General features: G+C 42.6%; 1 protein-coding gene across 1 annotated transcript; it reads right to left on the bottom strand.

Moving 5' to 3' along the window:
- Window positions 1-27,898, bottom strand: LOC127051108 (tesmin-like). Its single transcript, XM_050952997.1, has 11 exons — window positions 27,835-27,898; window positions 25,575-25,633; window positions 23,519-23,677; window positions 22,813-22,933; window positions 20,427-20,503; window positions 18,206-18,297; window positions 6,818-6,889; window positions 5,784-5,886; window positions 3,946-4,083; window positions 2,955-3,130; window positions 1-1,409 (listed from the first exon to the last, which is right to left on the bottom strand). The coding sequence occupies exons 1-11, from the start codon at window positions 27,881-27,883 to the stop codon at window positions 1,217-1,219; spliced, it is 1,239 nt and encodes a 412-aa protein (XP_050808954.1). The 5' UTR covers window positions 27,884-27,898; the 3' UTR covers window positions 1-1,216.

Below are 27,898 nucleotides of genomic sequence, written 5' to 3'. Positions count from 1 at the left end.
CAAAGTTCTATTAAATAAAAACAATGACATTGGAAAGAAGATTTAGGCTGCCATCCAGCAAAGCACTTAACTTGCCTAATTTTATTCACCTGAATAGTCCTTGTAGAAGGCGATGGGATTACCCAGGTGATTAAATTTAAGCCCATATTTAAATACTTTGCTGGACCAGGGACATAGTGGAAGAATACTATGAGAAACAGGAAAAAACAAATGAAATAAAAACATTGCTCTGTGACATCAAACTCCAGTATAGAGCAGTGTGGAAGGGTTTTTAAAACATTAGTATTTGTGATAACATATAAAACTTGGAAATAAATTGATTAAATATTTATTGTGTGAATAAAGATGGACCTAAGTGAGAATTCAGAAATGTGAACACCTTCAAAATACAGTTATCTGCAGGTAGATTGAATATTGACAGGTACAGTATATATGGACCAAAACCAAATGTTCACAAAACTCCCACAAAAATGGGCAGTGACTGTTTAAGCCTTTTTAAAGTAGTGCAGCTCTATTCATTGTAATTGGAAGAGCAGGTGTTGAGATAGGTCTAGAGAAAACTTTGAGGTCCTACTTTACAGCTGCGCCTCCATCCAATCTCCATTTCTGCAGGTGTTTTTGGGCAGCTGTAGTGAACTGCACATATAAATATCAATCATTCACATCTAACTATTGGATTTGTGGGAGCAAAATTGCAACTGCAAAAATGAAGGCCATATCTAAAAATCTTGGTTTTAATGTTTAATTTTTTCCCCAAACTGGAAAAGTGGAGAAAATACCAAAAGTTGTATATTACAAATTATAAAGTAGCTCTCTATTCTTCTGATTTTACTAAGTGCTTTCATAGTACTAAAGGGGCCTAATCCTAAATCAAGCCTCTTTTGGAGCCTAATCCTAAAATTATTGATTTAAATACCTTATTTAGGTAAACTCCTATCAAAGCCATGTAAATTATACTTCAGAATTTGGCCCAAAGCAATGATGTTGTTTTATGGAAAATCATTTAACATAAATAAAATATTCTAGGTGACTCTTTAAATGTTTTGGTCCTGATTCTGATCTCACTTAAACCATTGTAATTCAGAATCAACTGAGTTAAAATCAATGAAGTTAAATCAGTGTGAGATCAAAATCAAGCCACTGAGTAATAACAGTACTCAGAATATAGTGATGCTCAATAAAGTGAACACTCATTAGTTTTAGAATACACTGTACATTACTCAACTGTCAGCCCTTTGGACTTAAATTCTGAATGCAGAATCTGTGACAAGCATCTCCCAAACTCTTCCAAGATCATTTGTTCTGCTAGACAAATAGAGTAAGTTTCTTTTTCTGCCTCTTCAGCTTGTGCCAGGAGACAAGCACATGTTGCTTCAACCACTTCCCAGGATATACATGTAGTAGGTTGCCTGTCAGGAAAAAAAAAAACCAATATAAAATATTTGAATAATAAACAATCAATATGCAAAAGACAAATTACACTCTACTAAACTTACTGAAACTGAAAATACATAGAGCTGAGTCACAGTAGTTGCACTGTTTCTAGATAGCATATTCTTGTGGGACATCTTACTCCTCTACTTGTAACAGCTCTAGAAGCCAACAAGCTGCTTCTGAATCCTCCTAATTAATCATAGAATCATAGAATATCAGGGTTGGAAGGAACCTTAGGAGGTCATCTAGTCCAATCCCCTGCTCAAAGCAGGACCAATTCCCAGCTACATCATCTGTTCACACCAAGGGATAAGTGCATCCAAGTGCTGCACACGTAGTACAAGTTGGGAACAATGGTGCAATGAATTTCTTTCCTCTTTTGTAAGAAACAGATTCCCACCCTTGCAGTCAAGGAAGATGGTCTATCATTTAAGAGACCTAGTCAGGCACCATGGTATAAGTTGCGGGAAGCAACACACATTAGCTGGAAACATATTCTGCTAATTTTTAAGGAAAAGGCAGTGAGTGTCCCCTCCTGGCACACTGAGCCATCTTGCTTCAAGTCAACAGGATGACTCTTGTAACCACCATATGGTTGCCATCATTCCACTCCCCCTGCAGCATGACTCAAGCAAGTAAGGGCAGGACCTAGTACTAACTAACTAATTAACCAACCTCACAAGCATATGCACAAACAGCAAGCCTACAAAAACTATTTAAATTAATCAAAATAAGTCACCAGTCAGTTTTTAAAACAGAATTAATAATACAATTAAAAAAATATACATGAAGGTTAAAAAACAAAAAGCAGTGGTTGAGGCAGTGAAAAATTCATCTTGCATAGAAACTTCTGGGCCTGATGCAAAGTCAATTGAAGTCAATGGAGAGACTCCTATAGATTTCAGTGGGCTTTGAATCCTTATTAATTTTTATTATGTTTATTAGGATGGTCCCTAGGATGGGCCCTATTGGGCTGGGCACTGTTAAGAGTAGCAGACAGTTCCTGCTCCACATAGCTTACAATCTATATGGGCAAAACAAACAACAGGGGAGAGGGGTATAACATACAAGCAGGATGAACAATGTGATCACCTGCAAACATTCTGTAAATGCCATTTTAAAAAAATTCTTTGGCCACAATTTTGTTAAAAGGGGATTAGCTAAATCAAAAGACAAATGAAGGGAGAAGGATGCTGAAAGTGAATGGGACAGGGGAGGAGAGAAGGGGGGCAGGATCAGGCCCTCAATCATTAAAAAATAATTGCAATTCGGGAAGTAGGTGTAATATTTATAAACCTTAAGCTATGCATAGTGTATTCCTAAATAGTTTGTCTTAAATGATCTTTCTAATCCTATCAATCCAAAATTAATGTGTGGATCTACAGATATCTGTTATAAAAACCATTAGTCAATATTAGTCACTATTTTTAGATAACCCTAGTTAGTGACGAGCACTTCAGAAAAATCTAAAATAGCTGGACAGATAGATGGACTTGATTTTGTTAACGCCAAATATTCACCTGTCTCTTCTAGATTTTGGTAACATTTCAAATGTTGATGTTGAAACAAGGATGTTTTCTTCATTATTTCTAATCTCCGTGTAGTTGGGCATGTTCATTAGTGTTTTTCGGTCTGGGCTTTCTTCATAATTTTTGCAGCCAATGCATTTGCAAATAGAGGAACACATAATTTTTGCCTGGAAAACAACAAACACCAAAATCATAAATTCCTAAACATATATGAGTATCCATTGGAGCCGTGCTACCATAGACTCACTCTGGCTGTTCCAGTCCTGGAGACTCCCAGGGGGAGACTAGAGAAAAGTAAATAGAGCAAGGGGCTATTATCAGCTTTTCCAAGTATTCTCTCTGGGGCCACAGAGGGGAATGACTGGAATGTGTATGCCTCCGACTCTGCACACGGCCCACCCACTCCTTCCCTCTAGCCTGCCTAGTCTCCTTCAGCTCCTCGAGCATGGACTCCAGACATGTGGAGGACTTTGCTGGATCAAATGGGAGGGCAATGTCACAGAAGCAACTGAGCCACCATTCCATATGGACAGGAAAAATCTGCACTTGGGTCCTGATCCAAAAGTCCAGTGAAGCCAATGGGAAACTTTCCTCTGCCTTCAAATACTTTTGGATCAGGTGTGGGGCAAGTCCCTTAAGGAACCACACAACAACTGAGAACTAGTGGAGCAAAGTTGTGCTTTGCTCCTCGCAACACAGCCTTTCCCCATCCCCTACACTAGAGCAAGGAGTGCAGTTGGCATAGGAGCTGGCTGAGAGCTCCTCTACCCCCATGGGGAAATTCTTAGCTGGTGAGCCACAGCCAGATCAGGGAAAAGAATCTATCCCCTTAAGTTGAATAAGATTTAGAATGAACAATCTGAGGGGGGGGGGGAATATTTATTTTTAGTGTCTAATATTATTTATGCAGAAACAGTTGGATCAGAACATATCCATTTCTATTAAAAACATGATTAATGCTAGGAAAGTTCACTTGACTAACCTCAAAGCACTCACAATAATTCTTAAGGCACCCTGAGCGCTTGCAATTACATCCTTTGTTGTGGCGAGGTTTAATATCCCCCAGTTTCCCTTTCCCAATCTTTGGTAGGAAAGCTTCTGGGTTTCTATCAAGACAAGCCTAGAACAAAAAGCATTGGCATGTGAGACATTCACAGAAATTTTCTTTATGTAAAATACAAGATCAACTGTGCTTATGAAAGAAAAAGTACTTACCTGTAATTCGTATTCTCTAGGGTCTGTGCAATAGACCCACACCTCTGAGTCTGGATATCTAGTGTAAAGTAAGTGGGAATTCTTATAACTCAAAATTCTGAGCTGACAGGGCTCCACCAAGGATACTATGTGCTCTCTCTCTTATGGTAAACTCTAGTGACTCCTACTCTCTCTGGCTCACTTAGCGATTAGTCTGATACACAACACATTATTCTTAAATAATCTTAATATAACATGGCTCAATCACGAAATGCTAAAGCTCACTCTCTGTGCAAACTGAAGCCACTGTCACCAGAAATATAACAATCCGTGTAAGAAACTTGAAGTCACTGGTATTTATCTGAGGAGGTTTCATCAGATTTATAAATATCATATGAAGGGCCTGATCTAAAGCCCTTTTGTTAAAGACAATGGGAGTCTTTCAGTTGACTTCAATGGGTTTTCAATCAGGCCTTAAGATTTCATGACACTAAGGACTTCTAAAAGGCAGGCTTTAAATGTAACAAGCCCCTCATGAATCTGAGGAAAAGGGACTGCAGACAAACTGGTCTGACTTCAGCATGGTGATACACAAAACTGAAACAGGAACCAACTGTACTCTCCCAAATATACTCTCCAAGATGCAATCTGAAGTACAAAGGATGACTTCAGGCACCTGCTTGGAGAGTCCAAATCTCTCCAGCTTTACCATCCAAAGTGCCATACTGACACAGAAAGAAGTCCAAGGGTATGATGCAATGAAGTGTCATAGCTTTGTGTGATCAGATGTGACAAAACTCTCAGTCTGATGAGATCAGCATCAGCTACTACCACTATTCACAGTGCTTAGAACCATATTGGGGAATTCCTGACAGTTGCACTCTAGGAGCACAAACTAAGTAATACAAAGTTATTACAAAGCACCTAGCTTTGGAGAAAGTTTTTTTATTGTGTAAAAATTTTACAAAAATTAGCTAGATAATATAATTCCGTAGTTACAGCTGAGACAGATATACTATATTGCTTCTTGCATAACAATTAGCCCTCTATTTTTCACTCTTTTATTCAATTCAAAGGTTAATCAACGGCTCCATATATGGAGGTAACCTTCCTTCCAAGAGAGCAGGTTCAACGTAGCTGCCATTAAAGAGGCTTTACATTACTGCATGAGTCATACAGAAAGAGTAACAAAAGGGCCCTGCCCGATGCCTACTCCTCTCAGCTGTTGAGGTCTGTCAGACTGGATAGCAACTTGGATATGTTTCTTCTGTTTGATTTTGAGACATTACACATTTTTTCTTCCAAGTGAAAACCTTTTCTTAAATTAAATTCTGATATGCTTCACTTCCTTCCAATTTTTTTGAGGACATAAATCACAGTTCAGCTAAAATAGTACCGATTATGGTCCAAAAGGATCAAAAGTCCTATGAAGTGAATGAAAATTCTTAACTGCAATGACTTTTTTTTATTTAAAAACAATATACAGACTATACTCCACTTACTCTATCTAGGTTTTAAATCAGATTATTTTTAAATTGCAGACTTTTTGAAGCCAAACCAAAAACAAACAGAACCACTTGTATATTTTTTCCTGTCTGAACTAGATAAATATTGTTCTTTTATTACCTTAATAGCTTTAAACCGCTCAGTTTCATGAAGTGGGTTGTTGTAACAATTATTACAGTTGCAGTTGTTGCAAAAATCACCATTGGCAAAGCAGTCACAATATCTGTGATTAACAAAGCAAATATATATAAAAATTAACTATTTTTCATCATTCTCCTGTTTCAAGAAAGAATTTCTGGTAACCAAACAAGAAACATATACGTCTCACACATATACTATATCTGATGCTTACTTCTCTCTCACACATTTTATAATCTATGCCAAAAACATAATGACATAATGAAATTGTATCAGCATCTGTATCTCTCTCTCTATATATACAGTATACACATGGAGAGAAGTGAGCCTCAAGTATACAGAGGTTGATACAATTTCATAATGGTTTTGCCACATATTATAATCAATATTATTTAGTTTCAAATTTTATTCTTCAAAACTCTGGACCACATGTAGTCATGTACACCTCTGGGCTAGATCCACAGGTGGTGTAAACAGGCCTAGCTACAATGACCACAATGGGGTTACACTAATTTACACCCACTAAGGCAGGGTTTCTCAAACAGGGGTCGCCGCTTGTGTAGAGAAAGCCTCTGGCAGGCCGGGCCGGTGTGTTTACCTGCTCCGTCCGCAGGTCCGGCCGATCGCGACTCCCACTGGACGCGGATCACTGCTCCGGGCCAATGGGAGCTGCTGGAAGCGGCAGCCAGTAAGTCCCTCGGCCCATGCCACTTCCAGCAGTTCCCATTGGCCCAGAGCAGCGATCCGCATCCAGTGGAAGCCGTGATCGGCCGGATCTGTGGACGGGGCAGGTAAACACACTGGCCCGGCCCGCCAAGGGCTTTCCCTACACAAGCAGCAACTCCTGTTTGAGAAACCCTGCACTAAGGATCTGACCCTCTCTGGTTTTAACACAACATACTAGTTGTGTATATTGGGACATGCATGTATTCTATTTCGTGTTTTCTAAGTTTTGCCTTTTCCAAAATAAACTTAGCTCATACTTCATGATAAATGCTAGTTGGTTAGTTACTTACAATTTCAAACACTGAGATTTGGTACAGTTACATGGTTTTTTAGACTTTGTATCCCATGAACTAAGAGGCAATCTATAAAGATTAAAAAAGAATAAAAGATATTAGATGATATTTTAATGTAAACACTTATGAAAATTAATTAAGATTATTTTTCCCCAAACCACAAATACTGATTTTTTAGCATCAGGTATCAATATTATTTAAAGATTATTTGCAAATACAGCATAATTAAGAAAGATTTATTAGCTATAGAATTATATGGTGAATTCCCCATAGTTAGATTTAGCGTCATCAGCATATAGATTAACTTTTAAAATTTACACATTTTATTCTTTCAGGTCCCCATAGTTGAAATAACTGACTCCAAATGATGCCTTGCATGCACTATGCTTGTACCATCACATCAACTATGGAGTCTGCTGGAACACACAGCAGACCTATGGGATGGGTTAGGAGATGTCAGAAAAACAGATTTTTTTTAAGCATATTATGTAGGTTTTCTCAGTTTTTTTTAATCTAGCATGAAATAAAGGAATGCCAAATTCTTGAAATATTTCAGAGCTGAAAGAGGGCTGGAAGGAGGTCACCAGTGGAGTCCCTCAAGGATTGGTTTTGGGACCGATCTTATTTAACCTTTTTATTACTGACCTTGGCACAAAGAGCGGGAATGTGCTACTAAAGTTTGCGGATGACACGAAGCTGGGGGGTATTGCTAACACGGAGAAGGACAGGGATACTATTCAGGAAGATCTGAACCACCTTGTAAACTGGAGTAATAGAAATAGGATGAAATACAACAGTGAAAAGTGCAAGGTCATGCATTTAGGAATTAATAATAAGAAATTTGGATATACGCTGGGGGCGCATCAGTTGGAAGCGACGGAGGAGGAGAAGGACCTTGGGGTACTGGTTGATAGCAGGATGACTATGAGTCGCCAATGTAATACGGCTGTTAAAAAAGCAAACGCGATTTTGGGATGCATCAGGCGGGGTATTTCCTGCAAGGACAAGGAGGTGTTAGTACCGTTATATAAGGCGTTGGTGAGACCCCATCTGGAATACTGTGTGCAGTTCTGGTGTCCCATGTTCAAGAAGGATGAATTCAAACTGGAACAGGTTCAGAGACGGGCTACGAGGATGATCCGAGGAATGGAAAAACTGCCTTATGAAAGGAGACTCAAAGAGCTTGGCTTGTTTAGCCTGGCCAAAAGAAGGCTGAGGGGGGATATGCTCGCTCTATATAAATATATCAAGGGGGTTAACGTTAGGGAGGGAGAGGAATTATTTAAGTTTAGCACTAATGTAGGCACGAGGACGAATGGGTATAAACTGTATATTAGGAAGTTTAGACTTGAAATTAGACGAAGGTTTCTGACCATTAGGGGAGTGAAGTTCTGGAATAGCCTTCTGAGGGAAGTAGTAGGGGCAAAAGACTTTCCTGGCTTTAAGACAAAGCTTGATAAGTATATGGAGGGGATGTTATGATAGGATCGTTAATTTGGGCAATTGATCTTGAATTACTACCAGACAGGTCTGCTCAATGGTCTGCGGGGAGATGTTGGATGCGATGGGTACTGAGTTGCTGCGGAGAATTCCTTCTTGGGTGCTGGCTGGTGACTCTTGCCCACATGCTCAGGGTTTAGCTGATCGCCATATTTGGGGTCGGGAAGGAATTTTCCTCCAGGGCGGATTGGCAGGTGCCCTGGAGGTTTTTCGCCTTCCCCTGCAGCGTGGGGCACGGGTCGCTTGCTGGTGGTTTCCCTGCAGCTTGAGGTCTTCAAACCATTTTTGAGGATTTCAATAACTTGGTCCTGGGATAGGGGTTGTTATAAAATTGGATGGGTGGGGTTCTGTGGCCTGCCTTGTGCAGGAGGTCAGACTAGATGATCAGATTGGTCCCTTCTGACCTATGAGTCTATGAGTCTATGAAAGGAAAGAACCCCAAATGTCACTGGGACTATGGAAAGGTGATGGGGAGAGAGGAGAATCTGATCTTTATTGAAGTTTTCAGCTGGGGTTTTACTGGAGTTAGTGTTTGGGGTAAATCTGCAGCACTACAGAGAGTTTTGCATAGAGTTTGGAGTGCAGAAGGGAGAAGATATATGTATTGATCAAAAAAAATCCCAAACTAAAACAAGGTTTGTTTCATGGCTTTTGTAATGGGAAATCATGCCTCACCTATTAGAATTCTTTGAGTGGGTCAACAAATATACGAACAAAGGTGCTCTAGTGGATATAGCATACTTGGACTTTCAGAAAGCCTTTGACAAGGTTCCTCACCAAAGGCTCTTAAGTAAAGTAAGCCATATGGGATAAGAGGGAAGATCCTCTCATGGATCAGTAACTGGTTAAAAGACAGGAAACAAAGGATAGGAATTAATGGTCAGTTTTAAGAAGGAAGAGAGGTAAATAGTGATCACCAAGGGATCTGTACTGGATCCAGTGTTGTTCAACATATTCATAAATGATCTGGAAAAAGTGGTAATTTTGCAGATGATACAAAATTACTCAAGATACTTAAGTCCAAAGCAGACTGCCAGAGTTATAAAGGGATCTCATAAAACAGGATGACTGGGCATCAAAATGGCAGATGAAATTCAATGTTGATAAATGCAAAGCAATCCACATTAGAAAACATAAGCCCAACTATACATGCAAAATGATAAGTTCTAAATTAGCTGTTACCACTCAAGAAAGAGATCTTGGAGTCTCTGTGGATAGTTCTCTGAAAACATCCACTCAATGTGCAGCGGCAGTCAAAAAAGCAAACAGAATGCTGGGAATCAATGGGATCCCAATGCAGCATTGGAGCGTATGACAAACTGTGGTTGAATTTAAGTGCTCTAAACATTGCAGCACAGAGGAAGCCACCATTTGCAGGTTGCAGCTGTGCTGTCCTGTCCCTTTAATTGTTTGAATATACCTCGCCCCCCGCCCCAGTGCAAAGACTCACTTTTGTGTTAGTTTCAGTTTTCCTGCTGAACAATAAACCTACCATCACAGCAGTCACCTGTGCTTTTATCAGCTCCCTCTGTGTCTATCTCCTTCTGTGCTGGGTTCAAATAGAACATATTAGTGATGAGGAATTTTTATCTCATGAGTGTCCAGTGCTCCCTTTGCCTGAAGAAGACAATCATCATCACCATCATCATCTTCAGGAAAAAAGTTCATCTAGACTCAGAGGCACAAAGTGACAAACTGCTGCTTTTTGCTGCTGGGACTGTGAGAGCCAGCTAGCTAGAGAGGGAGAAGTAGGCAAATAAAATTGAACAACAGATAAAGGGTTCTGCAATTACTGCTGGTGTTGTGCAAACAAAGCAGTGAGGGAGAAGCAAGCAGAGAGGGAGCCCAAGCGCAATCACAGGAAGAATTCTGCATTCTGCAGTGTAGACACAGCCAGAAGAGGCAGATTAAGTGCAGCTCGTGTATAGTAAAATGGAAAAAAAAGTTTCACTGTGGGAAAGAAGACCTTCAGGAAATGTGAAGTCCAACAGGAGAGTAGAGAAATGGCAACTCTTGTGGGCAATGTTAGTGAGTTTGATGAAAACCAGAAAACATGGGTAGTGTACCTTGAACGTTTTGAGCAATTTCTTGCTTGCAACTCCATTTCAGACATGCAAAGGCATATAGACTGCTGTGTGACCTACTATCTCCAACTGTGCCCTGAACTGCCTTGTCTGACACAATTTCTGCAGCAATGCAGGAACATTTTTTCCTACCCCGCTGATGAAGCAGAATAATATTGATTCCATCAGTGACATCAGGGAAGTGGAGATTTGGAAGCACAATTTGTTGCTGTTCTCAAGATGATGTCAGAACACTGTCAGTTCCAACAAACATTAAGTGATGCCCTACATGACCAGTTTGTCTATGGATTATGCAATGACCAGATCTGGAAAAAGTTACTGACTGTATCAGCCCTTACACATTCAAGAAGGCTGTTGAGATAGCAATTGTCATGGAGACTGCAGAGAATAATTTGCAGAAATTTAATGTGAATCAAGAAGTTCCCCTTCTGCATTGGCGAGACAGAGGACCACGGGAACTCAAGGAACTTCTGTGTAGCTGTTATGCATAAACCACATGTGCTGAGAAGGAATGCTGGGCATGCCAGCTTATCTTCTGGAAGTGCAAAAAGAAAGGACACATTGCTGTGACCTGTCACAAAGTTCAATTACCAGCAACACAGAGTAGCCATACATCTAAGAAGACACCTACGGAGACTGAACCTAAGAAAGGATAGAAGTTGGGAATTCATCATATGGAAAAAGACAAGAGTTCTAGTGAGACTGATCAAGACCTAGCACTACATCTGTTATCAGAAGCTGGAGTAAGAGATGCTATCTTGGTCACATTCTTGATCAAGGGAGTTTCTTCAAGAATGCAGCTTGATACTGGAGCTGCCATCTCATGGAGTTCTGCATCTACCTATCACCAGATGTTGTCACAAGTTCCTCTGGAACAGTGATTTTCATCCAGAGATCCGGGGCCCCTGGGGGGTCATGAGCAGGTTTCAGGGGGTCCACCAAAATAAAACAGAGAGGAGGGCTGGCATTAGACTCGCTCGGGTCTGCGGCTGAAACTGAAGCCTGAGCCCCACTGCCCAGACTGAAGCTGAAACCCAAGTAATTTAGCTTTGCAGGGCCCCCTATGGTGTGGGGCAATTGCCCTGCTTGCTACGCCCTAATGCCGGACCTAGCTTTTAATTTACTGGAGATGCAGAAAAACAACTGTTGTGGCACAGGTGAGCCATGGAGATTTTATAGCATGAAAGAAAAAGGCTGAGAACCCCTGCTCTGGAAGACACCTCCATGGTTTTGAAGACTTATACTGGAGAAAAGTTAGTCCCCAAAGGGATACTCCAGGTGAAAAAGACGGTTACTCACCTTTGTAACTGTTGTTCTTTGAGATGTGTTGCTCATATCCATTCCAATTAGGTGTGCGCGCACCGTGTGCACGTTCGTCGGAAGATTTTTACCCTAGCAACACCTGGCGGGTCGGCTGGGTGCCCCCTGGCATGGCGCCGCTATGGCACCGAATATATACCCCTGCCAACCTGTCCGCTCCTCAGTTCTTTCTTGCCAGCTACTCCGACAGTGGGGAAGGAGGGCGGGTTTTGGAATGGATATGAGCAACACATCTCGAAGAACAACAGTTACAAAGGTGAGTAACCGTCTTTTCTTCTTCGAGTGCTTGCTCATATCCATTCCAATTAGGTGAATCCCAAGCCTTACCTAGGCGGTGGGGTCGGAGTGAGAAACTGTAGAATGCAAAACTGCTAAGTCGAAGGCTGCATCGTCTCTGGATTGTTGCACCAGGGCATAGTGGGAAGTAAAGGTGTGTACTGAAGACCACGTAGCTGCTCGACATATCTCCTGAATAGGTACTCGAGCTAAGAAGGTGGCCAACGAGGCCTGGACCCTGGTAGAATGTGCGGTAATATGACCCGGAGAGGTATGAGCTAGTTCGTAGCAAGTGCAGATGCACGCAGTTACCCAGGACGAACTCCTCTGAGAAGAGACGGGCTGACCTTTCATCCGGTCCGCCACTGCAACAAAGAGTTGGGGGGTTTTGCGGAAGGGCCTCATATGGTCAATATAGAAGGCGAGCGCCCTATGGACGTCGAGTGAATGTAACTGCTGCTCCCTACGAGATGTATGAGGTTTGGGAAAGAAGACTGGTAGGAATATGTCCTGGTTGAGATGAAAGGCCGAGACTATTTTAGGGAGGAACGCCGGATGTGGGCGTAGCTGCACCTTGTCCTTGTGGAACACAGTGTGTGGTGGGTCCACCATCAGAGCCCGAAGCTCAGAGACTCTCCTAGCCTACAAGGAAGGCTGTTTTCCATGATAAATATAGGAGTGAGCAGGTTGCCAATGGCTCGAACGAGGGGAGCGTAAGTCTCGTCAGAACTAAATTGAGGTCCCAGGAAGGGGCGGGGCGTCGTACTAAGGGGTATAGATGCTCCAGGCCTTTGAGGAACCTCGAGACCATAGGGTGGGAGAAGACAGAGTAAGTACCTTCTCCGGGGTGGAAAGTAGAAATAGCCGCCAAGTGCACTCGCAGAGATGAGATAGCAAGGCCTTGTTGTTTTAGGTACCAGAGGTAGTCTAAAATATTAGGGATAGAAACCTCCGGAGGTGCAACATTCTGCGTGTGACACCAGCAAGAAAACCGTTTCCACTTGGCTAAGTAAGTAGACCACGTAGAAGGTTTCCTGCTACCCAGGAGTATCTCTTGCACCGGGGCAGAGCAGCGTAATTCTGATTGGGTTAACCATGCAGGAGCCACGCTGTTAGATGGAGGGATTGCAGGTCTGGGTGGAGAAGCCTGCCGTGGTCCTGCATTATCAGATCCTGATGAAGGAGCAGGGAGATTGGGTTGGCTATCGAGTGGTCCAGCAACGTGGTGTACCAGTGTTGTCGGGGCCACGCAGGGGCGATCAGGATCAGTCGAGCCCTGTCCCTGCGAAGCTTTACGAGAACCCTGTGCACCATTGGGAAAGGTGGAAAGGTGTAAAGCAGGTGGTTCGCCCAAGAGATTAGAAAGGCGTCCGATATTGAGCCCGGGGCGAGACCCTGGAAGGAGCAAAACCGCTGACACATCCTGTTGTTGCGGGAAGCGAATAGGTCTATGTGGGGAAAGCCCCACTTCTGGAAAATGGAATGTACAATGTCCGGGCGGAGTGACCACTCATGGGAGAGAAAGGATCTGCTGAGATGGTCTGCCAGAGTGTTCCGGACCCATGGGAGGAAGGACGCTACAAGGTCTATAGAGTGGGCTATACAAAATTCCCACAGTTGGATTGCCTCCTGACAAAGGGGGGAGAATCGAGTCCCTCCCTGTTTGTTTATGTAGTGCATTGCTGTTGTGTTGTCCGTGAGTACTAGAACACAAAGGCCCTGCAGGTGATGTTGGAACGTCTGGCATGTGAGGCGAACTGCTCTCAGCTCGCGGACGTTTATGTGCAACGCTAGCTCTTGAGATGACCAGAGGCCTTGTGTGCAATGATGGCCTAGGTGTGCCCCCAGCCGACGTGTCTGTCGTTAGGGATTCCTAGGGCTGTCTCGGTTGGAACGGCATCCCTGCACACACCAGGGAAGGTGTTAGCCACCAGTTGAGGGAGCCTAAGACGCTATGAGGAATGGTGACGATCATGTCTATGGAGTCCCTGCCCGGGCGGTAAACTGAGGCAAGTCAGGTTTGAAGGGGACGCAGGCGTAGTCTGGCGTGCTTGGTTACAAAAGTGCACGTGGCCATGTGACCGAGAAGGCTGAGGCAGGTGTGGGCCGAGGTCGTCGGAAAAGTTTGGAGGCTTTCTATGACCGAAACTAGTGCCCGAAACCGGGGTAGTGGAAGGCAGGCTGTTGCGAGCGTGGAGTCTAGAACGGCCCCGATGAATTCTATTCTTTGAGTGGGCACAAGAGTAGACTTCTCTAGATTGATCATCAGGCCCAACGTCTCGAATAGGTCCATGATGATAGCAACATGCCTGGTCACTTGAACCTCGGAGGTCCCGCGAGTAAGCCAGTCGTCTAGGTAAGGAAAGACGTGTATATGCCGATGATGGAGGAAGGCAGCCACTACAGCCATGCACTTTGTAAACGCGTGGGGAGGTAGAGAGGCCAAATGGGAGGACCGCAAATTGAAAATGTTGGTTGTGCACCATAAACCGTAGGCACCATCTGTGTGGAGGGTAAATGGCGATGTGAAAGTATGCGTCCTTCATGTCAAGAGCAGCGTACCAGTCTCCGGGATCCAAGGATGAGATGATGTTCCTCAGGGACACCATGTGGAACTTCAACTTCTTCAGAAAAACGTTGAGACTGCGTATGTCCAGGATGGGTCGGAGACCCCCTTTAGCCTTGGGGATTAGGAAATATCGGGAGTAAAATCCCTTGCCCCTGAACTCCTCCAGCACCTCCTCTAGAGCTCCGATGGAGAGGGGCGTACGAACCTCTTGCCAGAGGAATTGCTCGTGAGAGGGGTCCCTGAAGAGGGATGGGGAGGGAGGGTGGGGGGGAGGGGGTGAAATAAATTGGAGGTGGTATCCAAATTCCACCATGCGTAGGACCCAACGATCTGAGGTTTGTAGATTGCCACGTACCTTTAGGGGCGAAAGAAAAATGCAGACCTGTTATTTACCAGGCTGTACGTGGCAATAGACTGTATAGGTAAGGGATGCAAGGAGGGTATGGGTCACAATGCAAACTGCAGGCACGCACACAACTAAAATTAATTAATTAAAAGTTTTATTGGGGATAGTTACAAGGGGTAGGGGAGCAGCGTATGATTAGCTAATAGGGTTAATGGAACTTAAAACATACGATGGCTAATGTATTTACTATCAAACAATATTTATAAACAAAAATGCAGTAAACAATATTTATAAACACGGATGCAGCATTTAGTAATAACCAATACTTACGAATACAAACCAACTCATAACGACCGGCAAACGTAGAAACTCTGCTTAAAACACGTGAGCTGAGAGAGGCTTCGAGGTGATCAGGCTCGGTTACGGGTGTGCACAAGGTACACAGGATTCGTTTTTCTTTCTCCTCTTCTGCCTGCACATGGCAGACCAGCCTAAAATACACACTATGACATCATAGAAGTGTTATAGGGGACGGGGCCCAAAAACTGTGTGTGTTCGTTTCTGATTGGTAAAAGCAAAGTTTACACCAGGTAGGGGAGCAGGTGCCTGAAAGTCTGGCTTCACCCCCAAAAGGTGAGGAAATGCATATAATTCAGAATGCCTTTAACACTGAATGACAAAGAAAGAGGCCAGGGCAATACCGGTATGGGCAAGTCTTTTAGGATGCAGACAGGAACTTATCTTAACAAGGTTAATTGGGCCCACGCAGGGAGGAAGGAGGAAAGGCGGTTGGAAAACTGAAGAGGATCCTGGGGAAGGACTGGTGCTCTGCTCCTGGGTGCACCTTCAAAAGTTCGGTTTGGGTCCCTCTGATGGTTTGGCGGGACCGTTATTCTGGCCTCTTTGGGAACCCGATTGCCGTCTGCGGTTCCTGCGACCACGCCTCCTGCTAAAGTCTTGTTGTGGCCTGGGCGAGGGGTAAGGGCGTTGAGGCTGGGTACGGAAGGACCTCCGTTGGGTCTGCGGAGTATGTATCCCGAGGGAACGCATGATGACGCGATTGTCTTTGAGACTCTGGAGTCTAGGGTCCGTTTTCTGAGAGAAAAGGCCCTGTCCATCAAATGGAACGTCCTGAATAGTGTGTTGCAGTTCAGGAGGTAGGCCTGATACCTGCAACCATGATATTCTCCGCATTGTAATCCCCGAGGCCATGGTTCTGGACGCCAAATCAGCAGTGTCGAGTGAGGCCTGCAGAGAAGTCCGTGCCACTTTCTTTCCTTCCTCCAGAAGGGCTTGGAATTCCGGGCGGGAGTCCTGTGGCACCAGTTCAGCGAACTTACCCACCGATCGCCAGGTATTATAATTATACCTGCTGCGCAGGGCCTGTTGGTTAGCCACCCACAGTCGGAGGCCTCCGGTGGAGTAAACTTTACACCCCAGTAGATCCATCCTTCTAGCCTCCCGCGATTTCAGGGCAGGGGCTTGCTGGCCATGGCGCTCTCTCTCATTCACAGATTGAACGACCAGAGAGCATGGAGGAGGATGGGTATATAAGTATTCATACCCTTTAGAGGGTACCATGTATTTCCTTTCCACGCCTCTGGCCGTGGGAGGGATAGACGCCGGGGATTGCCAAATGGTGTCCGCTTTGGCCTGGATGGAACGGATGAATGGCAGAGCCATGCGAGTTGGGGCATCCGCCGACCGTATGTCTATGACCGGGTCTTCCACCTCTGGGACCTCCTCCACCTGAAGGTTGATGTTTAAGGCGACTCACCGGAGAAGGTCCTGGTGGGCTCAGAGGTCGATCGGGGGTGGGCCCAATGTAGAAGTACCGGCTACTGCCTCATCTGGTGAAGAGGAGGACGACAGACCTGGCACGGTTGGCTCATTTAGTGACTCCTGTTCTGGAGGAGCATCAGGGTCCGGGAACACCTGAGGATCTGGTGCAAGAGCCGAGTCATCCATAGTGGCCTCTGGTGCCCGATGTTCCGACAGGGCGGAACGAGATGGAACTGTGGGTTCGCCTTGGGCCTGGTGATATGCCCAAGGTGTCTAGAAGGACCACTGAGGTGCTTGTTCCATGCCCTGAGGCTCCTGGAGGACACGGCTCTGCATTTCTGAATCTCCATATGCAGCGCTATCAGAGTGCGAAGACTCAGATGGGTGCCATGATGGCCATGGCGGAGCAGAGTGCACGTGAGGAGGAGCCCTGTGCGTAGGGTACCGTACGTCATGCCTCAACGGAGAGCGGTATCGGCAATCATACTGGTGCCGAGAGTTATTAAAAGTGTTAACTACAACTATAAAACTATAAAACTATATACACAATAGTACTAGAACGAGTGAATAGCTAGGGAAGTGGATATCAGCTAAGCCGCGCTCCACTGTTCCAACGACCGACACGGGCAGTAAGAAGGAACTGAGGAGTGGACGGGTCGGCAGGGGTATATATTCGGTGCCATAGCGGCTCCACGCCAGGGGGCGCCCAGCCGACCCACTGGATGTTGCTAGGGTAGAAAATCTTCCGACAAACGTGCACGCGGTGCGCGTGCACCTAATTGGAATGGATATGAGCAAGCACTCGAAGAAGAAGTTCACCTTCATGGACAAACAGTTGTTTTACCATTGTATGTGACTGAAGGAAAGAATCCACCATTCTCAGGCAGATCTTGAATTGAGAAGCTCAAGGTGAACTGGATTAAGATCAAGATGATAACAAAAGCACCCTGAAATCAAGAAGTACTGGGCAGACACTCCAAAGTTCTGAAAAAGAAGTTGGACAGATTAGCAATGTGTCAGTGGAGCTCACTGTTAAGTTTTTAAGGTGTTTCATGTTAGCCACATAAATGATAATGTACATAGATTAGGGAAGTTTTTAAAAGTAGGGTGGGGAAATGTGATGCCTGTCCCTTTAAAGGTTGGAGCACTCCCCCTTCCCCAGTGTAAAGCCTTACTTTCCTGTTAGTTTCAGTTTTGGTGAAGAAGAGAGGGGAAACGACATATTAAGAACAACAGTATCTGTGCTTGAAGTGAACTCTCCAAAACAACAAGAAATATTACAATGGTTCTCTGTGTATATATATCTTCCTACTGTATTTTCCACTGCATGCATTTGATGAAGTGGGTTTTAGCCCACGAAAGCTTATGCCTAAATAAATTTGATAGTCTCTAGGGTGCCACAAGTACTCCTCGTTCCTTTTGCTGATACAGACTAACATGGCTATCACGCTGAACCAAAATAGTTTGACACTGAAATTAGTAGAAAATTAAAGGTCTTGTTTTCTTACCCAACTAAAGTCATTTTTGTTGGCCCTTGAAGATTTACTTCTGATTGGAATGTGGCACTGCTAGCTACTGATTGTAAAGATCCATTCTCAAGCTGTTCAAAATAATAAGCAAAAATCCTGTTTGTGCTAAGTTTTAATGAAGACAAATCATGTCTGTGACTATGAGAATGAGACAGAGAACAGTCGACTGGTTTAATCAGGCAAAAGTTACTAATAAAACTAATGGAGGCATAGATCTTGGGAAAATATGTAATCACATTCTTTAGAAAGGTTCGATATGCCAGGACTCTTGTCCTCATTATTACAGAGAACTAGCAGTAAGTTTCATTTATGCTGTTCAGCACTGGCACAATATTTTCATGCTGCTGTCAAGTCTGGGTCCAATCTCTTTTTAATTCTGGCAGTCAGTAGCCGCCTGGCCACTGTCACTGACGTTTTCCATTGAATTTAAATGTAATAAACCCTTTGACTGGCCCCAGAGCATGTGAAATTTAAAAAGAGAAACAACGGTTAGGACCTTTTTGGAGAGGATCAGGAAAGAAAGGGTGGAGCTATGTTGGGAGGTTATACAGATGGAAGGAGAAAATAGGGAACTGTTGGGAAGAAGAAGGTGGGAAGGAATGCAGAAATAGAGGATACAGAAAGATATGGAAAACAAAACTGCTAATTTTTTTACACCACATTTCCAACGTGTCTCACCCTTGACCTGCAGACACCATCTTTATGGATAAGAGAACACTTCAGGCACCTTGCTCTATTCAGTGCTTAGGGTTTCTCTTCTCTCTTTTTTGATATAGACACTTATCCACTAGGAATTGGCCAGAGCCACAAATTCATCTGACACATTTCATTTAAACTAATATCATTTAAATCATATGCCATCAAGTAATAACTCCCAGTTACTATTGATTTGAACTCTATTTGTACTGACAGACTAGAAATCCAGGGCTTTCTATCTTCTTATTAGGCTTTTGTCCAATTGTTTTATTTAAACTAACACACTGTTCTAACAACTACCACAGTGATAATAAATAAATAACAAGGATAACAACCTGAATACTTATAAAGCGTAATAGCAATGAACATTTTTTTAAGTCCAAATGAGCGTGAGTAGAGGAGAGGGAAATCCTACTGAAGTACAACAGAGGATGCTTGCCAGAGTGCTTACAATGGCAGAAAAAATTAATACCCAGCAAATGTATTATACATTGGGCTGTGATTGCTCCACTTCAAAATTTGACATTTTAAACAAACACTTACACACGCTCACAGAAGGCAAAAGTGAATTTTAATTCCAAAACCATTTCATATTTTATATATGGTGGGAATTTCTTCCAATTATGGCTCAATCCCCCAAGGTGCTGACCACCTTCAACTCTGACAGATTTGAATGGGAGTTGAAGGGTAATTGGCACCTTACAAGTGTGAATTTTCAGACTGCTATTCTTAGCTCATGTTCTCTCTTCAAAGCTTCTGGATGAAGAGTTTCCGCCTTTCCAGGCAAAAATCAGGAAGTTGTGATTTTTCATTTACAAACAGAAACAAGTCTCTAATGCCTTGTCTGTATGGTGCCACAGACTGGACTACAGGTGTGTGATTTGTAGAGCACACTAAACAGTTGCTCTCTGACTACCCTGTGTAAACTCTGCTGACATGAACTAAAAGGTACCTAGTTCACATTGATGTAGTCCTGCTTCAGACAGGACTATGTTAACTCAAAGTAGATAACTTTTAGATCATGAAAGCCAGAAGGGTCGTCACAGAGCAGTTAGAGTGGAACACTTCAAAAAGCACTACAACTCACACACCGATAGTCCAGATTGTGGCACTGTGTAGACAACACCTGAAACAGTTTCCAATCATAAGAGCTCATATATGAACACCAAATTCAAGATCTTGATACTGTAATAATTACATTCTTGCTAAAAGGTATGTTCTTAACACTGGGTTCACCTTCATTCTTACAAAAATCAAATTGAAATCACAGGCCTCTATATATCTAAGATTATTGTACACTGGATGCAGACCTAGCAAAGCATAATACAATAACATGTACATAACAGCTAGATATTCTGATTTAAAGGGTCTTTACAGAATGTACAATGTGTTGGTTACTTCCCTAAGTCGAATGAATATCCCATTTTATGAATAAATGAGTAGCCTTAAGAAAAGAAATGACAATATATTTATTTTCTTATTTTTTTTTTAAAGGCTTCCTCACCTGTTGTTCATTGAGATCCACTTTACCTGGAATTGGCAAAAACTGTCCCAGCAGAGCTGTCATAGGGTTAGGCACATCTGATAAGAAAATGTTTATATGAAGTTAATTGGATTGCTCATAGGTCATAAAATTAAGCACATGCATAAGTGTTTTCAGGATCAAAGCCTAAACTTGTGGGAACAGGCGTGCCATTTAGCATCTTTAAGCCTTTCTTTTATTAAAAATAAAAAAGACATTTACTAAGTTTATCTTTCATTTCCACTTCTTTGTCATAGATTAGCTTGGAACCAAACCCATGCTTCCCCCACAATAAATATAGTTAATGGAGGACCCAGACAATATCTCTCCAGAAACACTTCTTTTAAATTTGCAAAAGGGTTGCATTTTGGAATTAAATATTAAACAATTGCACACAGCCACCAAAGGCCACTACCAGTTTGTCAACAAGTTGACCATTGGAGGCCTTTACTCTTTGACCTTAAATGCATCAGAGTGTGTTTAAAAATACTCTAAATGCTAATTTTATAGCCTAAAATACCTTTACAAATAAAAGCAGCAAAGAATCCTGTGGCACCTTATAGACTAACAGACGTTTTGGAGCATGAGCTTTCGTGGGTGAATACCCACTTCCTCAGATGCATGTAATGGAAATATCCAGGGGCAGGTATATATATGTGTGCTAGCAAGCAAGCTAGAGATAACGAGGTCAGTTCAATCAGGGAGGATGAGGCCCTGTTCTAGCAGTTGAGGTGTGAAAACCAAGAGAGGAGAAACTGGTTCTGTAATTGGCAAGCCATTCACAGTCTTTGTTCAGTCCTGAGCTGATGGTGTCAAATTTGCAGATGAACTGAAGCTCAGCAGTTTCTCTTTGAAGTCTGGTCCTGAAGTTGGAGCTCATGCTCCAAAACGTCTGTTAGTCTATAAGGTGCCACAGGATTCTTTGCTGCTTTTACAGATCCAGACTAACACGGCTACCCTCTGATACTTTACAAATAAGTAACTGACAGAAACTTTTATTGTATTTATTTCAGATTCTTATTTTACAACTTTGAAAGTCAAAAGAATGCACTTTGGAGCAGGTGTATTTCCCTACGAACAAGAAATTACTGCTAGAAAAATAAGGAGGAGGCCATAGCCCGGGGGGGGGGGGGCGTTCTTTACATAGGTACTGATTCAGCAATTCACTCAAGCACATGCTTAACTTGAAATATGTGAACAGTCCCACTCACTGTAATTCATATTAATCCTCCACACCAGTTTGGAGGGAAAAAAGGATTAGGCTCTATGAGATTGACAAGATGAATCTTGCTATCTGAAATTAATTTATAGATGTCTTTTTGCAGATGTTGAAGGAAAAAATGGAGCTCAGAAAAAAGCTCAAATTGGAAACTTTTGGGGTCCATCACCCTGGGACTTTAATGGACTTAATATCTGGTTCTTCTAATACTGGGCCTCCAACGCCCTCTGTCCTATACTATGAAGGTGAGTAAAATGAAAGAAAGTCTGGTCAAATGGGAGATAAAGACATATGGTAGTTCTCTGATATGGTTTCACCCTCCTCTCCTCTGGAGATATTGTGACTGTAATAGAATTTGGAATTTTAAAATAAATATTTTCCTCATTTTGGATCTTTCAGATTTGTCCTTGGTAAAGGCTTTGTTTGTTTTTTTTACACTATAACAAATATGTTGGGCATCTGTAGACTCTACAGGTCAATCAGGGTTGGAAATGCTCTGCACCTTGTGAAATTGAGCTTGTTAGTCACGTTTTTACAGTGCCTAACATAATGAAACCCTGATCTCAGATTGGTGCCCATTGGCACTACTGCAATACAAACAACAGATAATAATAAAAACAACATGGAAGGAGACAATGGTAAGATGACTCTTAAGAAAGTCATGCTGCTGGAGGAAAGAGAAGCTTACTAAAATGTTACCATTAAACTACATGTACACACAGCATTGCTGTTGTAGATGAAAATGTACTAAATCACTAAAAATCTTAATGCTAAATCCATGCCCCTTCAGCTGCTTTTTATTTTTGGAGAAAGAGTAACATTTGGTGGCAAGCTTGTGTAAATGCAAGTGGGTGTCATCCTTGAGAATGCACGTGTCTTGGACAAACTGCTTTCTACTGAATGTAATCTGCTTATTAACATCATATGACCAACTCACTAATTTCAGCACATCTGTTGTAGCAATCTTGTGGTCTTTTTGTGAAGTACCTAGCAGACACCGTAAAATAATAAATAGTAATTGGTGGTAGCCACATTAGTCCTGGCTCATCTCAGCACCAACGTTGCTTAGAAACACAACACATAGATACACATTAATGATTTGTGGCATAATATCTGACATGTTATTTTACATTTTCATTTTCTTTGTACCTGACTGAAGATCATTATCTTGGTTTTGATACTGGGGAACCAGATGAACTGTTTTCAGTTCTCTTGTGCCAGAACTGTTTATATAGAGTATTTGAGTGCCTCCTTTCAATTGGCAGATCACCTGAAATACACCATCAATGATTAGTTTTCATCTAAGGAAAGTCATTCTAGGAACACAGATACAAAGGTTGTCATAAGAATACTTATCTGTCTGATTGCAGAGTGCCATTGAACAGCTATGCTGCTGCTCCTCATCTCAGATGGGAAGGATTCATAGCTTTCTAGACTCCCCAACCATGGAACTCTCCAGGACACATTCCAATTACTAGTGCTGTGTTCTATGTTTAGGATTTGGCTCTCAAGACAGAAATATGGCTCTGCAATGGTGTTTCATTTTGTTCACTCAACTATAACTATAGAGCAAGCATCTCTTTTTCGTTGTAGCCAATTCCACAGCTTGCTTTGTTTCTAATGTTATATAGTAAATATAGACAAAATATAGTGTAATTAAATATAAGCTCCTAGATCATGAGTTCTCTGGAACAGGGACTGCCTTTGCATTACTTGTCTGTATAGCACAGGCATAGTGGTGCCCTGACTGGGACCTCTAGACTACTATAATACAAATAAATAAGCAAACAAATAAACAAATAAATATAACTTCCTTCAATGTGTACTGTTGCTGTCAATTTCAGGCAGTAATTACCACTGGACTGGAATCTTTTCTTTGTGAACTGCTAGGGTCCTCCATTATATTTTGTGCAGTTAGTAACTTGCAGCTGGTTTCGCCTGCATCTGAATACTGAAAAACTGCTTCCTTTTGGTTATTAGCCATATTACTAACAATTGCCTCTTTTACCTCCGCCTGAAAAAATAAATAGTTTCACATCTTAAAAGGAATACTTTAAATGCTACCCTAAATTGCAGTGCCAGTAGGACAGGAGATGAAAATTTATAGCTGCATAAACAATGCATTTTAAAGCAAAAACTGTATTCAAACCTAATTTGGAGAATAGCTAGTTCTAACTGTCACATCTTAGGCTGAATGATTTTCATTTAATATTCAAATGAAAATACTTCTAAAGAATAACAATGGATATTCACAAAGACATATTCTACAGTAACAAAGACGTACCCTCCCTTCCTATACTGGCAATCATCAACTCAGTTCCATGGTGCCCTGAAGAAGTTAAAAAACTGCTTTAGCAAGTAACGTGAAACACATGAATTAGTCATAAAATACACAACTTGAGCTCTATGGACCCAAGAGATTTAATTTAATTAACAACTGAGCAATGACATCAGGACCGGGACCTAACAGTTTAAGCAGCATTCCCATACTATGACATATGTCACAGAGATCAGTGACTAAACGTTGGTGATACTCTTCTTCAAATGGGAATAGCCGCACCTTTACTCATTGGCAATACTATCCACCATAAAGCATTTGTCAAGCTGGTACATGGAAGAACTGTAGTATCCACTGCATAATGATCAAACCTCTGAATAAATCCATGATTCATTTAAGCACACACTAAAGCACTCACCAGGAACCCCAGCACACCTTGTCCATGACAATGTTCTAGGGATGTCTAGCAAAAATTTCTCCAACCTGAAATTTCTTTGTTTTTATGGTTTGTCTTTTATAAACCTAGGAAATTACATTTAAAAAGCCCAAACACAGTAAGAGAATGTTAGGCTTGCAAAGTGAAGCACTCCAACAGTAGGAATTGCCAGTGTTATAGCTGTACATCAGCCTTAACTCTGCCCCTTTGTATGCATGCAACATAATACAGGCTCAGATGCTAAGTAACAGCTGAGGGGTTTTTGGCACAGCTCAGGATGGGATATGTGCAAAGGTAGCCATAAGCCACTTCTGTATTCTCTGACTGTACAGGGATGACTGGCCACAGTCCATGTGACTGCCTTAGGCAGAGGGGTAGCATAGAAGCTACTACACCATTCAAGATCCCCCTGGGCTGAGGAAATCCTTTGGAGCATAGGCAAGGCAGCTGTAGTGCATTACATTATCAAATAAAATGCATCTGCAGGACTATTGTCTCTTTTGGGCCCTGATTTAGCAAAGTACTTATGCATGTGCACAGCCTCACTGGGTACGTCCATGTTGCCTGCAGATTGCCCACAGAAGCAAGTCTCCCAGCCCAGGATGAGACACGGGAAATTGGGGCTTGTGCTAGTGATCTAAAAGAACTGTGCAGACAGTGTTTTGAAGTTAAGGCTTGGGCTGGAACTCAGGCTCTGAAGCCTACCCCCTTCCCTAGGCTTCAGAGCCCGAGCTCCAGGCAGAACCATGATATCTACACAGCCTACTTTCAGCACGGTAGTGCAAGCTCCACTAACCTGAGTCTGTCAACCCAGATATACCCATTCTCTTCAATGACAGCTGCTGGTCCTCAGCACTTTTGAAAATCAGCCACTTACTTAGGTGCCTAGCAGCCTGATCCAGAACCCACTGAAGTCAATCAGAGTCTTTCCATTGACTTCAGTGGGTTTTAGGTTAGCCCCTAAATGAGGATTTAGGAGCCTAACTTTACAGCCAAGATTTTCATAAATGGATGTCTAATGTTCTCTTTTTTCTTTTGTATGTGGAATATGTAGGACTGTATTTGAAAAGACATTTTACCCTTTGGCAGGTTATGTGATTCTTATTTTCAATTTCTACAATATTTTGCCTGCAAGATCAAAAACAAGGAACAAAAACTTTCAGAAAAATAACAATAACATCCTAAATTCATACTTACAAGTTCATCACAGACAGGAGCACTAGTCTGAGGTAAAGTGCTGGTATCACTGCAAAGTTCTGTCACACAAAATGGAAGGTTTTTTTTAACAAACAATGACAATGGCAAACATTAGATCTTTTATACTATAGGTCTGAGGAAAAAAGTATGGATATCACAGGATTGCGTAGGACACTGACAAAAATTAAAACAAGCACTCTGAAAGTGCAACTAGGCTTGCATAAAAATACTGAATATTCTCCGCTAACAGACTTCCTGTCAGGAATGTTGGGAAATAAGACCCCAGTATTGAGCCAGCTTGATATTTCTCAACAGCTGGGAAAAATTATACATTTTTCACTGATGTTATATTAATAAAGGCTAATGAATGTGCACTTTGCCACTGGAGGGATTCTAATACCTGATCACATGACAAATGGCTATGAGATACCTCATATATTAGAAGAAACAACTGGAGAACATGCTTTGTGGTCTGGCATCTATACGAGGGCAGCTTTGTCTTTTTGACACTGGCTCATGCTAGGACTGATGCAGAGCAGCACAATCGCAGCGGGAGCTCCAAAAGGCAACATTCTTAAGGATGCACAATTCCTCCAAGAGGTTCCAGTCATGCATACTGTAGGGAGCACACCCCCGGCGTCACTGCTTAGGAAGATGCAGCATGATCCCTTCTGCATATCTGTCCAGCTCTGTATATCTGGCTTTAATCCTGTCTCTTCCCTCACCCCTTTGGGATGGCTAGTAAGCAAGGAATACTGTTGCACACAGGAAGTGCAATTGTGCATGGCTCCTATGCAATGGTGTAAGGCTCCTTTTGCCCACCCCACCCCGTCTCCTTCTCTTGTACACCTGTGTATGGACAGGGCACAAAGTGGCCATTACTGAGCCCATGAGAAGAGAGCTCACTCCTACCTACTTGAACCTGAGGAACATATTTTCAAAGGACCAGGGAGAAAACGATCCTTTAATTGAACTTTATATCTTAACTTTTCAAGATAACCAGTGAGCTACAATAATTTTTTCAAACACATACTCTATCAAACTTCTTCAGCTTCCTTATGGAAATCAAAGTAAAAAGAGGTACATGGATAGAAACAATACTGCCTAGAAATTAAAAACAATTTCCTTTCAACCTCCATGATGTAAAGCCCACATTATCACACAGCAAGATCAAAGGTCACAAAGCTAACGTGCAATCAGAAATCAGAGCACTGGGGAACAATTCAGAGGATTGGTGATGGTATATCATACTTCTTACCTTTTAGTAACTGGTTCAAATTTGGGCCCTTGTGAGTAATGATCAAAAATCATTCCCATTTAATAGTTGTTCAGTGGCTTACGTCAAATGAGCTTGTGATTGCAGTCTTGCTTCTAATGTGTAAGCATTCACACTACAAATCCCCAATTACAAGTGGCACTCATTGCTGGCAAACTCAGCAGAGAGATCAAGATCTAAAATAATCTGAAGACTGACAAGCTCCCTCTCCCTAACTAGAGCAGCAGCTCCTCCTAAATTGGGGTTGAGCCACACTAGTAGGGGAATGTAGAGAAGCTTGCACTGCTGTAACTGCTGCATGGATAAGGTTAAGATTTTGTCATGGTTATTTTTAGTAAAAGTCAAGGACAGGTCATGGGCAATAAACAAAAATTCATGGAAGCCGTGACCCATCTGAGACTTTTGCTGCTGCGGCTCCATGGTTTCCCCTACCACCATGGTGGCTGGGAGCTGTGGGGTTTCCTCTCTGCCTGTGGCAGCTGGAAGCTGCAGGGGGGGCTCCCCTCTAACCACGGCGGCTGGGAGCTGAAGGGTGTCCGTATTTCCCAAAGAGAAAACTGGACACCCTTAGCCGCTCACCAGAGGCGCCCCCTACCTACCCTCCCACACAAGGCTGGAACCCTGAGGACCCTCTCAGGAGGCTGTTGTCTGTCACTAGAACCTTGCAGGGGGCCCCTGGGGCTGAGGCAGAGAATGTCATGGAGGTCTCTGGAAATCACGGACCTCCATGACATAAACATAGCCTTAAGCATGATAAATAGAAGACTTCCATCTCCAATCTCATCACACTTTAATAAGTGCTAACAAAAAATTCACTTACAGGAGAAAAACAAACTAGAAATCTGAACAGTCATGCACACACAGGCACAAAGAGAATCTTCTATATACAGGGACAGTCAATCATTTATACTGTCAGTTGTAGATGGGAGAAGACCAAATTAAAAAAAATCCAACTCACAGTAGCGGACTTCTCCAAACACTTACCATCGGAGCTACCTGGCAAGGCTTGTGACTGTATACAATTATTAATCATTCCTTTGAATTGGTC

The sequence above is a fragment of the Gopherus flavomarginatus genome, chromosome 5 (genome assembly GCF_025201925.1).
Source record: "Gopherus flavomarginatus isolate rGopFla2 chromosome 5, rGopFla2.mat.asm, whole genome shotgun sequence".
Taxonomy (NCBI): domain Eukaryota; kingdom Metazoa; phylum Chordata; order Testudines; family Testudinidae; genus Gopherus; species Gopherus flavomarginatus.
The sequence above is the reverse complement of the archived record's forward strand: the minus strand, read 5'-3'. Positions and strand labels throughout refer to the sequence as shown.